Below are 15,909 nucleotides of genomic sequence, written 5' to 3' on the forward strand. Positions count from 1 at the left end.
ACAGTCGGGCCACGTTCCTCAGCTTGTTGGTCTCCAGACGGTGGATGGTGTCGTACTGCTCCGAGAAGATCCACTCAAAACTCTCCATGTACTCCTTCTTCAGCAGACAGAACCTCTGCACACACACACACACATATATATATATACACATATACATATATACACACACACACATGTACTCCTTCTTCAGCAGACAGAACCTCTGCACACAAATACACACATATATATATATAAATATACACACATATACACACACAGATCCACTCAAAACTCTCTATGTACTCCTTCTTCAGCAGACAGAACCTCTGCAGGAACACACACATATATATATATATATAAATATACACACACAAATACACACATATACACACACACACATGTACTCCTTCTTCAGCAGACAGAACCTCTGCACACATGTATACATATACACACACATACACGGTTAACGTGTTGTAGTTCCAAGTGAAACTGAAAAATTTTGGTGGAGCAGTCCGGTCCTGCAGGACCAGGACCAGAACCAGAACCAGAACCGGTCTGGTCCAGCAGGTTCTAGCAGTAACTCACCCCGGCCAGGAGACCAAAGAACTTCTCGTAGGTTCTCTGTTGGGCACAGCAGTCCAGGATCATGTTACACAGTTCCTTCTGCAACACACACAGGTAGATACACCTGTTAGACACGCCCATATTAGACACCAGTTAGAGGCGGTTCCACCTGCAGACATTCCCCCAGTTAAGCCTGATTTATGGTTCTCCGTTAAACCAACGCCGAGCCTACACCGTCACCGTGACGCCGTCGCCGTGACGCCGTAGCGAATCTTCAGATTTCTCCGTCACTCCATTTCTCCGCGGTGCTAAACCCCCCAGAGCTAGCTGATACTTTGTTTAGCTTCCGTTTTTTTCCGGTCACAGTGAATCAAAGAGATCAGGACAACTATTGTGAAAAAAACAAAACAACCCAAAACAAAAAATAAGAAAAATCACACACACACGAAGAAAATAGGCTGAAGTTCACGACTGCTTCACGAACCGGAAATGCGTTGCTACCAAGAGAACCAATCACAGCATCTCGTCTGCGTTGGGTCGTAGTTACATCTTTTGGAAAGTGCTAGCAGGCTACAGCGTAGCTACGGAGAGCCTAGCGTAGCCGCATAGCTACGGAGAGCCTAGCGTAGCCGCGTAGCTACGGAGAGCCTAGCGTAGCCGCGTAGCTACGGCGTAGCTACGGAGAGCCTAGCGTAGCCGCGTGGCTACGGCGCAGGTTTAACGCAGAGCCACAAACCAGGACTAGAACGGTCGTCTGCAGACCAGATTCAGACTTTCATGTGAAACATTCACTGCCGGAGACGGAAACGTCAGAGACACAAAAACACAAGAAGGTAAATAAAGTTATAATAAGAGGAATCCACAGCGAGCTGAAGCCGCCGGGCCGGCGTCAGCGCTGACTCACCGTCTGGCTGTCGGGGAAATCCATCTTGATCAGCTTGTGAGCGCATTCCTCAAAGTCCAAGCTGCAAAACAAACCACTGATCAATAATCTGATTGATCAATGTATCGGTGAGTTCAGTGGTGTGTTATCTGTGGTCTGCTGCTGCTGCAGGTGCGCTGCTGCAGGTGCAGGTGCGCTGCTGCTGCTGCAGGTGCGCTGCTGCTGCTGCAGGTGCAGGTGTGCTGCTGCAGGTGCAGGTGTGCTGCTGCAGGTGCAGGTGTGCTGCTGCAGGTGCAGGTGTGCTGCTGCAGGTGCAGGTGTGCTGCTGCAGGTGCAGGTGTGCTGCTGCAGGTGCAGGTGTGCTGCTGCAGGTGCAGGTGTGCTGCTGCAGGTGCAGGTGTGCTGCTGCAGGTGCAGGTGTGCTGCTGCAGGTGCAGGTGTGCTGCTGCAGGTGCAGGTGTGCTGCTGCAGGTGCAGGTGTGCTGCAGGTGCTGCTGTTTCTGCTGCTGGTGCTGCTGCAGCTGCTGCATGTGCAGGTGTGCTGCTGCTGCAGGTGCTGCTGCAGGTGCTGCTGCAGGTGCTGCTGCAGGTGTTACTGCAGGTGCTGCTGCAGGTGTTACTGCAGGTGCTGCTGTAGGTGTGCTGCTGCTGCAGGTGCAGGTGTGCTGCTGCAGGTGCAGGTGTGATGCTGCGTACCTGGACTGGATGGCCAGGTAGATGGTTCTCCTGAAGGCCACCAGGTTGACCTCGGTCTTGTCGAAGATCGTGACCTTCTCACCTGAGAAGGAGAAGAGACATTGTTAACGTCTCCAAAACCACTGGACACTACATTTCCCATAATGCAGCTGCATTAAGCCCCTAACATGATGTTCTATCTCAGTGGTCCCTAAGCTTTTCTGGACCAGGACCGGTTTAATGTCTGACAATATTTTCACGGCCCAATCTAAAGGTGTAGCTGATAAAAGATTTCCTCAGGTCTAACTGACACAAAAAGCACCTGCTGATAATAAACGGCACAAGGTTTGTTTTCTTTGCTAATTTTATGCCGTATTTATGTCCAGCTTGAGTGTGTTTGCCATGGTTACTCATGTATTGTGTTAACGGTAGCCGAGCAGCAGCTGCGTCGGTCTGTATTTAAGTTAAATGAAACTTATATGAATGTAGAAACTCTATTTTATTTTATTTTATTCTTTTCTAGCTCTTACGTTTGCAGTGTATTTACATCCAAGGAATAAAAACATTGTGAACCATCAGTTTGAGTCATCCATCATCAGGGGATTCTACAGGAATTATCTTTTCTTTCAGTGCGGCCTAGAGGTGGGTGCAATTCATCAATGTGTTGATGCATCGCCATGCGTCACGGGACGATTTGGAATCGATTAATTTAAAAAAATTATTTTTTTTTTTTTAAGTGATCCTATCCAGATTCCAGACTGAATAAGCTGCTGAATCATTTCATTTCTTATTGTTCACTGTAAATATGGCAGATATGTTTACACTAAGTTCATATCTAGTTTACTTGAATTAATTAACTCATTAAATCCAGGGCTTGAGCGTTTTCAGTGTTTCCACCAATAGAGGGCGCTCTCATGCAAGTGCAGCTTTCCCTGGTCAAAGTTAAGGAAGTCAAAGAGCAAATGTTTACATAGTCATAAAATAAATACATGTCAAATGTTCAAAAAACCTTGTTATTTACTTAATGAGTGTTGTTAGAGGAACTGAGTTCATTGATTGGATATTTATTTACAAATGTAGCCACAGATGAAGACAAAATCAATCTTGTATGGAAAAAAGCATTAAAAATCACAATAATCCAAGAATCGTGGCACCAATAATCGAATCCATAATCGTTATAATCGAAGAATCGAAGCTCCAATAATCAAAATCGAATCGTGAGGTTCCCTTGTTTGCACACCCCTAGTGCGGCCCGGGAGTTGGAGACCGCTGCTCTATCTGGTATGATTTCACTGGTGTTGGTTCTTAAAAACCCTGGATAGGCAGGCGGCCTCACCTTCCTCCTCACCCTCCTCCTCCTCCTCCTCCTCACCTTCCTCCTCGTCCTCGTTCCCCTCGTCCTCGTCTCCGTCCTCGTCACTGCCGTCTCCGTCCTCCCCAGAATCACTGCTGCCTTCGTCCAGGATGTCTGAGAGGGGATGGGTTTAAACTGGGAGTGAGTTTATTTATAAAGCAGCTTTCACAGAGTCGGTCGAGCAAACAATAGGTGGAGGAAAAGTTTCCCCAGTCTCTAAAAAGGAGACTTCTTAGACTCCTTTATGCCAAACAGAGAACTACGGTCGTAACTCCCAACAGCAGAGACAGTTCCATCATGGGCCTGATAGGACCACATGTTATAAAAACATAACTAGTAGTCTGGTTAAGGCTCAGTTATGCTTCTGCCTCACACCGACGCAGAGCACACGCCGCAGCCGTGACGCCGTGCTGAACCCTTCGGAGTTCTCCGTCTCTCCATTTCTCCACGGTGCAGTTCCCCTCGCGGCCACTAGTTAGTGATCTTTTTCTGAATGGTTTATCCGACTTTTTCCGGTCACAGTGAATTAAAGAAATAAGGACAACTATTGTGCAAAAAACAAAAACAAAAAAAATCACATATAAACGAAGAAAAAAGCCCTGGAAGTTCACTACTGATTCAAACCGGAAACCGGAAATGCTTCGTTTTCAAACGAACCAATCACAGCCCTCTCTGTCTGCGTGTGGTCGGCGTCTCCTCGACGCGTAGTTACAATTTTCGGGAGGTGCAGGTCACTGACGGCGCATGTGACGGCGTGTCCTCTGCGTGTACAAAAACCACACGCCGTAGGCACGGCGCCATTTTGATGCAGAAGCATAACTGAGCCTTTAGAAGGCTAGCTGCGGCGTAGCCAGGCTAGCACCTTCTCTGATTGGACACCTCAGTGTGACGGCTCCTCACCTCTCTTGATGGTCTTGTACTTCTCCTCATTCTCCAGGAAGTCCGGGTCCAACTTGAACACATCTGCAGGAACATGAACACATTAGAGCATGAACACTTTAGGGCTGACACTGGTTCTGAGGGGGTGAATGGGTGAGTGGATGGATGAATGTGTGAATGTGTGAGGATGAATGGGTGAATGGATGAGTGAGGATCAGCTGGATGAATGGATGAATGGATGAGGATCTTACTGATCACGTCCTCCGTGTTGTACTCGTCGTCCAGCGGCAGCATGTGGGTGAACTGGTGAGTGGGTGAATGGATGAATGTGTGAGTGAGTGAATGAATGAATGGGTGAATGGGTGAATATCTTACTGATCACGTCCTCCGTGTTGTACTCGTCGTCCAGCGGCAGCATGTGGGTGAACTGGTCCTCCTCGTCCACCAGGTCCAGCCCCTCAGGGATCACCGGGTGGTCCTTGAACCCGTCCTTACGGATGGCGAACATCACCTCGATCATGTACTGCACCCTCTTATCGATGGACGACTCGTGCAGCACGTTCCTCAGGCGCTCAAAGATCGCTGGGGGGAGAACAAAGTTCATCAGCACGTTCCTCAGACGCTCAAAGATCGCTGGAGGGAGAACAAAGTTCATCAGCACGTTCCTCAGTAAAGATCGCTGGGGGAGAATAAAGTTCATCAGCACGTTCCTCAGACGCTCAAAGATCGCTGGGGGGAGAATAAAGTTCATCAGCACGTTCCTCAGGCGCTCAAAGATCGCTGGAGGGAGAATAAAGTTCATCAGCACGTTCCTCAGACGCTCAAAGATCGCTGGAGAGAGAATAAGAGTTCATCAGCACGTTCCTCAGGCGCTCAAAGATCGCTGGGGGGAGAATAAAGTTCATCAGCACGTTCCTCTGACGCTCAAAGATCGCTGGGGGGAGAATAAGAGTCGATCAGCACGTTCCTCAGTAAAGATCGCTGGAGAGAGAACAAGTTTATCTCAGTAAAGATCGCTGGAGAGAGAGAACAAGTTCATCAGCACGTTCCTCAGTAAAGATCGCTGGAGGGAGAATAAAGTTCATCAGCACGTTCCTCAGTAAAGATCGCTGGGGGAGAGTACAACTTTATCTCAGTCTTTTAAGTCAGAAAAGCAGATGTTGCCGTGATTGCTGATGTGAATCTTGACAGATGAAACCTTGGCTGCAGGTAGTTTTAATTAATACGTCAGACTAACAGATCTGATCACCATCAGTTCAATGATTGAGGTAAAGCGTTGGGCTGCGTTGATTTAATGCAGAACCATAAGGCGGACGTAAGTGAGGCCACCATGAGAAGTTAAAGGAGGAAGGGCCACCATGAGAAGTTAAAGGAGGAAGGGCCACCATGAGAAGTTAGAGGAAGAAGGGCCACCATGAGAAGTTAAAGGAGGAAGGGCCACCATGAGAAGTTAAAGGAGGAAGGGCCACCATGAGAAGTTAGAGGAAGAAGGGCCACCATGAGAAGTTAAAGGAGGAAGGGCCACCATGAGAAGTTAAAGGAGGAAGGGCCACCATGAGAAGTTAAAGGAGGAAGGGCCACCATGAGAAGTTAGAGGAGGAAGGGCCACCATGAGAAGTTAGAGGAGGAAGGGCCACCATGAGAAGTTAAAGGAGGAAGGGCCACCATGAGAAGTTAGAGGAGGAAGGGCCACCATGAGAAGTTAGAGGAGGAAGGGCCACCATGAGAAGTTAGAGGAGGAAGGGCCACCATGAGAAGTTAAAGGAGGAAGGGCCACCATGAGAAGTTAAAGGAGGAAGGGCCACCATGAGAAGTTAGAGGAGGAAGGGCCACCATGAGAAGTTAGAGGAGGAAGGGCCACCATGAGAAGTTAGAGGAGGAAGGGCCACCATGAGAAGTTAGAGGAGGAAGGGCCACCATGAAAAGTTAAAGGAGGAAGGGCCACCATGAGAAGTTAAAGGAGGAAGGGCCACCATGAGAAGTTAAAGGAGGAAGGGCCACCATGAGAAGTTAGAGGAGGAAGGGCCACCATGAGAAGTTAAAGGAGGAAGGGCCACCATGAGAAGTTAGAGGAGGAAGGGCCACCATGAGAAGTTAGAGGAGGAAGGGCCACCATGAGAGGTTAGAGGAGGAAGGGCCACCATGAGAGGTTAAAGGAGGAAGGGCCACCATGAGAAGTTAGAGGAGGAAGGGCCACCATGAGAAGTTAAAGGAAGGGCCACCATGAGAAGTTAGAGGAGGAAGGGCCACCATGAGAAGTTAGAGGAGGAAGGGCCACCATGAGAAGTTAAAGGAGGAAGGGCCACCATGAGAAGTTAGAGGAGGAAGGGCCACCATGAGAAGTTAGAGGAGGAAGGGCCACCATGAGAAGTTAGAGGAGGAAGGGCCACCATGAGAGGTTAGAGGAGGAAGGGCCACCATGAGAAGTTAAAGGAAGGGCCACCATGAGAAGTTAGAGGAGGAAGGGCCACCATGAGAGGTTAGAGGAGGAAGGGCCACCATGAGAAGTTAAAGGAAGGGCCACCATGAGAAGTTAGAGGAGGAAGGGCCACCATGAGAAGTTAGAGGAGGAAGGGCCACCATGAGAAGTTAAAGGAGGAAGGGCCACCATGAGAAGTTAGAGGAGGAAGGGCCACCATGAGAAGTTAGAGGAGGAAGGGCCACCATGAGAGGTTAGAGGAGGAAGGGCCACCATGAGAAGTTAGAGGAGGAAGGGCCACCATGAGAAGTTAGAGGAGGAAGGGCCACCATGAGAAGTTAAAGGAGGAAGGGCCACCATGAGAAGTTAGAGGAGGAAGGGCCACCATGAGAAGTTAGAGGAGGAAGGGCCACCATGAGAAGTTAGAGGAGGAAGGGCCACCATGAGAAGTTAAAGGAGGAAGGGCCACCATGAGAAGTTAGAGGAGGAAGGGCCACCATGAGAAGTTAAAGGAAGAAGGGCCACCATGAGAAGTTAAAGGAGGAAGGGCCACCATGAGAAGTTAGAGGAGGAAGGGCCACCATGAGAAGTTAAAGGAGGAAGGGCCACCATGAGAAGTTAGAGGAGGAAGGGCCACCATGAGAAGTTAGAGGAGGAAGGGCCACCGTGAGAAGTTAAAGGAGGAAGGGCCACCATGAGAAGTTAGAGGAGGAAGGGGACGAGTGAATTGCCTGTGACTCGGCCTCACTACCGAGAAGGAGACGCAGCTCCCGGGGAGCGGCGTCGCAGAGACGGGCCGGATGGCTGGAGGAACCGGACGGCCGGAGGAACCACCGTCGTGTCGAGGACCGGCGGGGACCGACGGGGGCCGAGCAGCAGTCGACACGTCGGCTGCTGCTCGGTCAGCGGGCTCCGTGGTTTACTGCTGAAGGATTGTAGATGCGTGGTAGGGCTGGGCGATATGGACCAAAAGTCATATCTCCATATTTTCTAGCTGAATGTGGATACTCGATATATATCCATATTTTTTCTGTGCCATAATTGGGGTTTCCCCCAAAGCATTATAGCATAGCATCTCTGTTAGCATCTCTGTTAGCATCTCTGTTAGCATCTCCGTTAGCATCTCCGTTAGCATCTCTGTTAGCATCTCTGTTAGCATCTCTGTTAGCTTCATTTCTTAAAAACACAGTCAGTTTTAATACAAAGCCTCGTGCCAAATGTCACACAGGTTCCTTTATTAACAGAGGTCTGCACAATATCAACATGTATAAAACAAATGAAATAAAAATAAACTGCCTGCATATATAGAATAAAAATGCTTCTTGAATAAAATAAAACAAATATCCCTTTCCTGCATAACAATTAAATTAAAATACACTGTAATTAACACAATGTAGACAGTAACAGGCAGACTTTCCCACTGAGGTTGACAGTTGTGCAAATAACAAAACATTTGTGACAATCTCAAATAAAACATTCAAGTCAATTTGTCACAAAATAAGCTATATCAAAATCATTGTGTTTGTGTTTACCGTTGATCCCCCGGGGCGACACCTCCATCAGCTTCAGGCCACACTCCTTCAGGAAGGAGATGGAAACCTCCACGCTGTCGTCGGTGGGACGTTCCAGCAGCAGAGTCAGCATCTCCAGACACAACACCTCGTGGGCCTGAGGGGACACGTCAGGGACAGGAGGACCAATCAGAGGGGAGGACACGTCAGGGAGGACACGTCAGGGAGGACACGTCAGGGAGGACACGTCAGGGAGGACACGTCAGAAGATGTGAGGTTAATCAAACTATTGAACTAGTTTTGTCCTTATGAACTGTCACATGCTTTGTTAACAGATGTCAGGAAGCCACTTCCTGATATAGACAAGGGTTATCTAAAGGTTAGCTGGACGCATCTGTTCAGAGTTCCTGTTTTGTCCGGAAGGCATTTGACCCATTTGACCCATTGCTTTTGAAAACTTTAAGCTTCTGCATACCACAGATTAGTTCCTCTTTAACTGAAATGTCATGTGTGTGACCTTTTAACCCCGATGTCTGTTCCCTCCGTATGTTTTCTGTTTTCTTCCAATTGTCCATTGTCTACCTTATATGGTCATTTCCTGTGAGGATTCTCAATAAAAAGCTCATGCAGGAGGAGGATCTTTGGGAGAAGAGCTGAGGAGTTCTGGAATGAGGGCCACGTTGCCCTGCAGCTCCTCTGCTCTCCCCCCTTCTGCAGAAGTGCCTTAAACCCATTCCAATGTAGTCGCCAAGTTGCATTCTGGGATGTGGTGGCCATGTTGGCAGCTTCGTGAGTGTAAACAAACAGCAGTGTGGTAGCAGCAAGTTAACAGACGGAACGCAAAAAAAATGCCTCAAAAGGAACTGGAATTTACCGGGAACCTTAAACAAGGAAGCCAGGGAGCGGTATATGGAGAAAATAATGATTATTAACGGTTTGGATCCAGATGAAATCCTCACTAAAGAATGGAGCTCCTACGAGGACTCAGTTCTGCACAACCCACGTCTTACTACCTTGTTTAGGAGTGTTTGGCAGCTGCTTTGGTAAATGTTTGACTCGCCATGTGTTTCAATAAATTTGTATAATAGTACAACATACAGTACATGTTTTGTATCACTCTTACTTCTCTGTTCTTTTTTTTTGACTGCTATATTATGCTGAAGAGGCTCTGAGGCGTGAGCAATATTTTTGTTTTCCTCGTGAGATAATTTTTTTCCTCTGCAGCTACAAATAGAGTTAATATTTTTTCCTCAACAAACTAGTTTTATCTGCAGATTGGGGTTAATTGCACCGCAGAGAGCTGGCCAGCAACTGCGTTTAGCTGGAGAAGTGCGGAATAAAACCCGTGTTTTGATCCGACCCAGTCTGTGTGAGTGTTTGTTTGGTTCTTCCTCCGAGCAGGAAAGCGGTGAAAAGTTAAACCATTATTGATCTTTTCCCCACGTCTGTTATGTGGAGCTGCTGCAGCTACAACACAGCAACGGGTTACCATGGTTACAGAGTAGGGCTGGGCGATTATACGATCTCGATTTGTGATCGCGATCAAATTAAGTTCGATCACGGTGATCAGCTGTGGGTCTACTTTCTCGATCACGTGCAAAACATGCTGCAGCAAAGTGCACGACAACCAATCACAACCCGCTTCCCTGGCACCGCGCTGTCTGCATTAATTGATCATGCATGACATGCCGCGGCAAGTTGCATGACCATAGGCAGTAGAGTAGTCACATCTGCCTCCCCCGCACTGGTGGGAGCAAGCGTGACCAGAGAGAATAAAACTACAAGACAACAACCGCAGGCTAGCGTTAGCTTAGCTTCGAGCCGACCGGGACTCACGGTTAGCGGTTATTTATTTATTTATTTCGCCGGACAACTTCTTCCGAGCGTACAGGAGGAGGGTGTGATGGATTCACAAAATGCCCTTCGTGATGGATGTATTGTGTATTCGAACCGCACTCATTAAAGTTGTGATTCGCTCTGCCTGTACCAGAAATTACTCTGATCACCGCCGACTTCAGAAACTCCGCGGCCCCGACATGGGTGTGTGTGCGCGTGCGTGTGTGTGTGTGCGCGCTCAGCGGAGTGAATGTGTCGGAACGCGGAGGCAACAAGCAGAGCTCACCAGATGACGCCGTAGGCTCTGCGTTGGTGTAACGCGGGACCATAAATCAGCCTTAAGTCCCTTTTAGGCTAATACTGTGAGAAATAACCTCTCATAATAGCGGTACTACAGTTAATAAATATAATAAAACTGCCGTTTCTGCTGGCTACTGAGTCCCCTAAGTGGCGATTGAGTTTTAACTCCTTAATTACCAACCAGCGTCAGAGTCACGCACAGTAAACAAACTGATGTTAGAGAGCCACCTGTTGGTCCATTTAAGCAACCGCATCGCCAGCTGCTTGACAGTGGCTCAACTCATATTAGTTTACTGTTTTTGTTTTTAATAATGTCATTGCAATTTTATCTATGCAATTGTGAAAAAAATGGCAAAATAAATGAAAAACTGTGAACAACCGCATTCCGTAGGCTATTCAGTACTCAGTATTCAGCCAAGTCTTTAAATTTTATTCCGCTTCAGTTTCGGCCTCAAATTTTCATTTTGGTGCATCCCTAGTTTTTTCGGTGGTACCATTGGTAGCATTCTGGATTCTTGTTAAAACATGCTATTTGCTTTATTTGTTAATAAAAAAACAACTAATCTCTGGTTTCTTTCTATTTTATTCCAGAACGGAGGGGGGATCTTCTGATTTAAAAAAATCGTGATTAAAAATCGAGATCATTCAATATGGGAAAAAAAAATCGTGATCACTTTTTTTGCCATATCGCCCAGCCCTATTACAGAGTAACAGAAAGTAACGATTACAAGTAAGACACAACGAAGAGGGAGCTCGTCCGTACACAGTGGTCTGAAGAGCAGCTAGGCCCTGTCCCACTACCACTACTTTTCAGCCCTACCCCTAAATGTTTGTGCGTTCCCGTGAGGGTAGTGGTTCCCAATTCCTCTTTTCACCTAGGGGGAGTGCACATATCCAGGGCTAGTGGTTATGAATCTAGCCCTACACAGCGAGGTATTTCAGATGCTGACTCGTCGACCGAGGGCTAGAAACATTTCCCAGAATGCTTTACGTCATCATTTGCAGACTGAATCCAAAAAGAAAAAACATGGTGGACATTTCTTATTTTTTAGTGAATAAAATCAATACTTTGAGTTAGTTTCTGCATAAAAATGCGTTTTGATTACATTTCTGGCGAAAAATATATATTTTACTTTCATAATATTCTCTCAGTGAATGTACATAATCACTCGCTTGCTCGTTGTTGCGAAGATCACGCCAGAATAAAGGCTGATTTATGGTTCCGCGTTACACCAACGCAGAGCCTACGGCGTAGGGTACGCGGCGACGCGCACCCTACGCCGTAGGCTCTGCGTCAATTTAATGCAGAACCATAAATCAGCTCCAGAGTAGGCAGGCATCATCATGGCGGCTCCGCCAGGTGATGACGTCAGGACGACCGAGCCCGACCGGAGACAGAAAACCTACCACGTTCTGGTTGATGAGATGAGCCACGAACTTGGAGGCGGTGAGGCACTGCAGCTGGAAAACAGGACAATAAAAACATACACTTTAATAACAGGACACGATAATAACATACACTTTAATAACACTACCAAACTGACTTTAATAACACTACCAAACTGACAGGGAAGAAACAATCATTCAGATTTACTTCCTCCAAACTTCTCCTGGACAGACATCATCTGCAGCGTGGCACATTTCCTGCTCAAAAGTTGGCAGAACTGCCGATCATTTCTCTCATAACATTTATATATACAAACAGGAAGGGGAGGAGCCCCTGTATCAATAATACGGACCATGTTTACTACTAAAGGTAAAAAACCACAGATAAATATGTAAGCACCTCTTTATGAGCACACACACGTCTTAAGTTTCTCCTCCATTTAAACATTGTATATAATCTATAATAATTCCTGGTTAATGAGTGGAACGGCGCGGTGGGGGGGGCGTGGTGGCAGATACCTTGAGGTTGCGGCGGTAGCTTCTCCTGAAACTCAGAATCAGGCGTTTGAGGATCAACTCTCCGATCTGAGGGAACTTGGAGTTGATGATGGCGACGACGGCGGCGTAGACGTGGGTGAAGATCGGAGACGCTCCCTGAGCCTGCAGGACGGAGCGGGCCAGCAGACCCCTGAGGAAACAACAGAAACACACTTAAATACAGATTTTCAGTCAGTACGGTTACATGCACATCTGAACCGAGCTACTGGCAACAACCGAGCTGCAACTTTAGGAGAAATCCGAGTATGGAGGGTCTGCATTGACGTCCCTTCCCCACTGGACCCCCTTACTGCACTGAGTGGTAAAAACAGCTGAAACTTGTGTGTTAGACGGGATAACAGCCGATTATCGCCCTTCTTCTTCCGGCTCTCGGCGAAGGCGGACGCTTTTTCTGCTCCTCTCCCTTAACTATCTGCCCTGCTGCTGCTTTTGTCCTGTCTCGTCTTCAGAGTCTCTCCTTTTCACTCCTCCCAAACTCTACAATCATGGAATTGATTAACTGGATCTCTCAGCACAATTGACCACATTGAAACAAGAAGCCAGGGGGTAAGGGAGCCCTCCTGCCCCGATGGGACATTTTTTGCTGGATACACGATGGATGCGTACAAGAACTGGCGGCCGATGTGTCTCAAAATTTTATCTGTCGAGGACGTTGAAGACGCCTTCATAATTGGATTTATGATAGAATTGGAGTGGGGATCTTCCTAGCCTATCGACAATCGCGTAAGTCTGCGGGAGCCGTTCTGGCCCTTTCAGAGCTGCCGGACGTTACTGAAGGATTGAGCACGGGGCTCCGCACTCAGACTGTAACGTTGGGAGAGCAGGGCCGCAAGCTGGATGCGATCCTTGAACAGAATCGTAGGCTAGCAGGGGTCTTTGAGCTCTTTAACAAGATGGAGAACACCTTGGAGAAGCTGGGCACCCGGCTTGGCGGGGATTGATCACAAATTCGTCTGATCGGAGTTTATTGAGGAACCAGAAGACTGAAAGACAGACGGAAAATTACTGAGCTGCCTGCAAATTGTTGATTTGATTTGGCCTTGACGGAGCGGCTTGGCAGGCCTCTTCGTCACAATCTCCCTGGAGGAATGTAAACATGACGCTCTGCACCCAACTCAACCCTCCCCCTCTCCCACAAACACCTGCGGATCTCCCTCCCAGAACTGTACCGCTGCCTGATAACATCAAGGACTTTTGGCTGCACTCTGGGCGAAGGTTCTTGGACTTATCGCGTCACAGACTCTCACACACATACTGACACACCCCCCTCCCCCATATCCAACGCCTTCCTGGCACCCCCCTCTTATCAGCAGCCCACTCAGTCTTTCTGACACTCAGTCTTTCTGACACTCAGTCTTTCTGACACTCAGTCTTTCTGACACTCAGTCTTTCTGACACTCAGTCTTTCTGACACTCAGTCTTTATTCACTCAGCCTTTCTGACACTCAGTCTTTATTCACTCAGCCTTTCTGACACTCAGCCCGCCCATGATCCACCGAAGATCTACTCAGGATCTACTCATGATCGACGATCGTCGTGGTCCCGAGACCTCAGGTTCAACTCACCTCCCCCTCACGATGTTCTCCTGCAGCAGCTCCTGGATGATCATCACGATGTTGGACACGTTGACCTTGTTGATCAACCCGTTGATGGATTTCTTCAGAGCCTCCCAGCTCATCCTCTGATAGGCCAGGCTGTGAGGGGGCGGGGCATGGGAGGGGAGAGGGGGCGGGGCATGGGAGGGAAGAGGGGGCGGGGCATGGGAGGGAAGAGGGGGCGGGGCATGGGAGGGAAGAGGGGGCGGGGCATGGGAGGGAAGAGGGGGCGGGGCATGGGAGGGAAGAGGGGGCGGGGCATGGGGGGCGGGGCATGGGAGGGAAGAGGGGGCGGGGGATGGGGGAGAGGGGGCGGGGCATGGGAGGGAAGAGGGGGGCGGGGCATGGGAGGGAAGAGGGGGCGGGGCATGGGAGGGAAGAGGGGGGCGGGGCATGGGAGGGAAGAGGGGGCGGGGCATGGGAGGGAAGAGGGGGCGGGGCATGGGAGGGAAGAGGGGGCGGGGCATGGGAGGGAAGAGGGGGCGGGGCATGGGAGGGAAGAGGGGGCGGGGCATAGGGGGCAACAGGGGGCGGGGCATGGGAGGGAAGAGGGGGCGGGGCATAGGGGGCAACAGGGGGCGGGGCATGGGAGGGAAGAGGGGGCGGGGCATGGGAGGGAAGAGGGGGCGGGGCATGGGAGGGAAGAGGGGGCGGGGCATGGGAGGGAAGAGGGGGCGGGGCATGGGAGGGAACAGGGGGCGGGGGATGGGAGGGAAGAGGGCGGGGCATGGGAGGGAAGAGGGGGCGGGGCATGGGAGGGAAGAGGGGGCGGGGCATGGGAGGGAAGAGGGGGCGGGGCATGGGAGGGAAGAGGGACGGGGCATGGGAGGGAAGAGGGGGCGGGGCATGGGAGGGAAGAGGGACGGGGCATGGGAGGGAACAGGGGTTCGTTAGAGAGGTCGATGGGGACTGATGCTTCTAAACCCCGGCAGGTGAACCCTCCTCCTACCTGCTCTTGTCGGTGATCTGCTGCTGCATCATCCGCAGCTTGGCGGGGGGATGTAGGCGCCGCCCGTGCGGGTCAGGATGGGGTCCAGCTCCTCCTTCTTCTTCTTGACCGCCGGCTCGTCTGCCGGCTCCCGGCTGGCGGGGGGGGAGGATGAGCGGCCCCGCCGCCGCTGGTCCTCGGCCCGGGGGCCCCGCCGGTCCGGTCGGTCCTCAAACCGGTCCGACCGGTCCTCCGGGCCGTCCCAGCGGTCCTCCCGCCGGTCCTCCCCACCGCTCATCGTAGTCTCTGTGGAGACAAACAGTTTCCTCTCACATCCACAGCAGTTCAGGGATGAAAACATTCAGAAATAATTCCAGTAATTCATTACAAAAAATGATGGAGGAATGTTCTCTGCCTCGAGGAATCGTTTAATTTTGCCGGTATTTCGCCCCGGACTACGTTTAATGCGGCACAACGCGCTGACGTAGAGGAAGAAAGAGGAGGATATGTTTGGTTCTGGAGGTAACGACGAAGAAGACGAGGAAAGTGAAGAGAAAGGCAGAATAAAAAGGCAGAAAATGTCAAAAGTGTGGGAGCATTTCCAGCTGGACACCAAGGCAACACTGTTGCATCTTCACTGTTAAGGTTGATCCTCCGCCTCTTTCTTCTTACTTTATGTGCGCGGCGGCAGCGTGTTGTGTCCTATTAAATGTGGTCCGGGCGTAATACCTGCTTTGAGCTGGTGAAATTAAACGAAAAAAATAAATAAATAAAATAAATAATAAATAAAATAAATAAATAGATCCCCCGACTCTTTCCCTTTCACACTCATTGGCCTGCAAATATGCGGGTTCATTGACGCACTCTTTCCACGTTTAACGTGTAAAAAAAAAAAAAAAAACACTGGCAAATTTACTGGTCGCACGTGTGTGAGTGGACATGAAATTCAGTCGCACATACTCAAATTTTGGTCGCAGTCTGGAGCCCTGCTTCTCCATCACTCCATTTCTCCGCGGTGCTAAACCCCCCAGAGCTAGCTGAT

General features: G+C 49.5%; 1 protein-coding gene across 1 annotated transcript in view; it reads right to left on the minus strand.

Moving 5' to 3' along the window:
- cwc22 (CWC22 spliceosome associated protein homolog) overlaps positions 1-15,909 on the minus strand; it is a 37,138-nt gene that overhangs the window by 16,999 nt on the left and 4,230 nt on the right. The window contains 13 exon segments of the mRNA XM_061724238.1: positions 1-115; positions 565-642; positions 1,448-1,508; positions 2,123-2,204; positions 3,474-3,569; positions 4,356-4,418; positions 4,710-4,916; positions 8,286-8,421; positions 11,808-11,861; positions 12,306-12,474; positions 13,910-14,038; positions 14,889-14,940; positions 14,943-15,173. The exon segment at positions 1-115 is cut by the window's left edge and continues 38 nt beyond it. Of these exon segments, the coding sequence (XP_061580222.1) occupies positions 1-115; positions 565-642; positions 1,448-1,508; positions 2,123-2,204; positions 3,474-3,569; positions 4,356-4,418; positions 4,710-4,916; positions 8,286-8,421; positions 11,808-11,861; positions 12,306-12,474; positions 13,910-14,038; positions 14,889-14,940; positions 14,943-15,165 (1,465 nt within the window). The 5' untranslated portion in view covers positions 15,166-15,173.

The sequence above is a fragment of the Cololabis saira genome, chromosome 6, assembly GCF_033807715.1.
Source record: "Cololabis saira isolate AMF1-May2022 chromosome 6, fColSai1.1, whole genome shotgun sequence".
Taxonomy (NCBI): domain Eukaryota; kingdom Metazoa; phylum Chordata; class Actinopteri; order Beloniformes; family Belonidae; genus Cololabis; species Cololabis saira.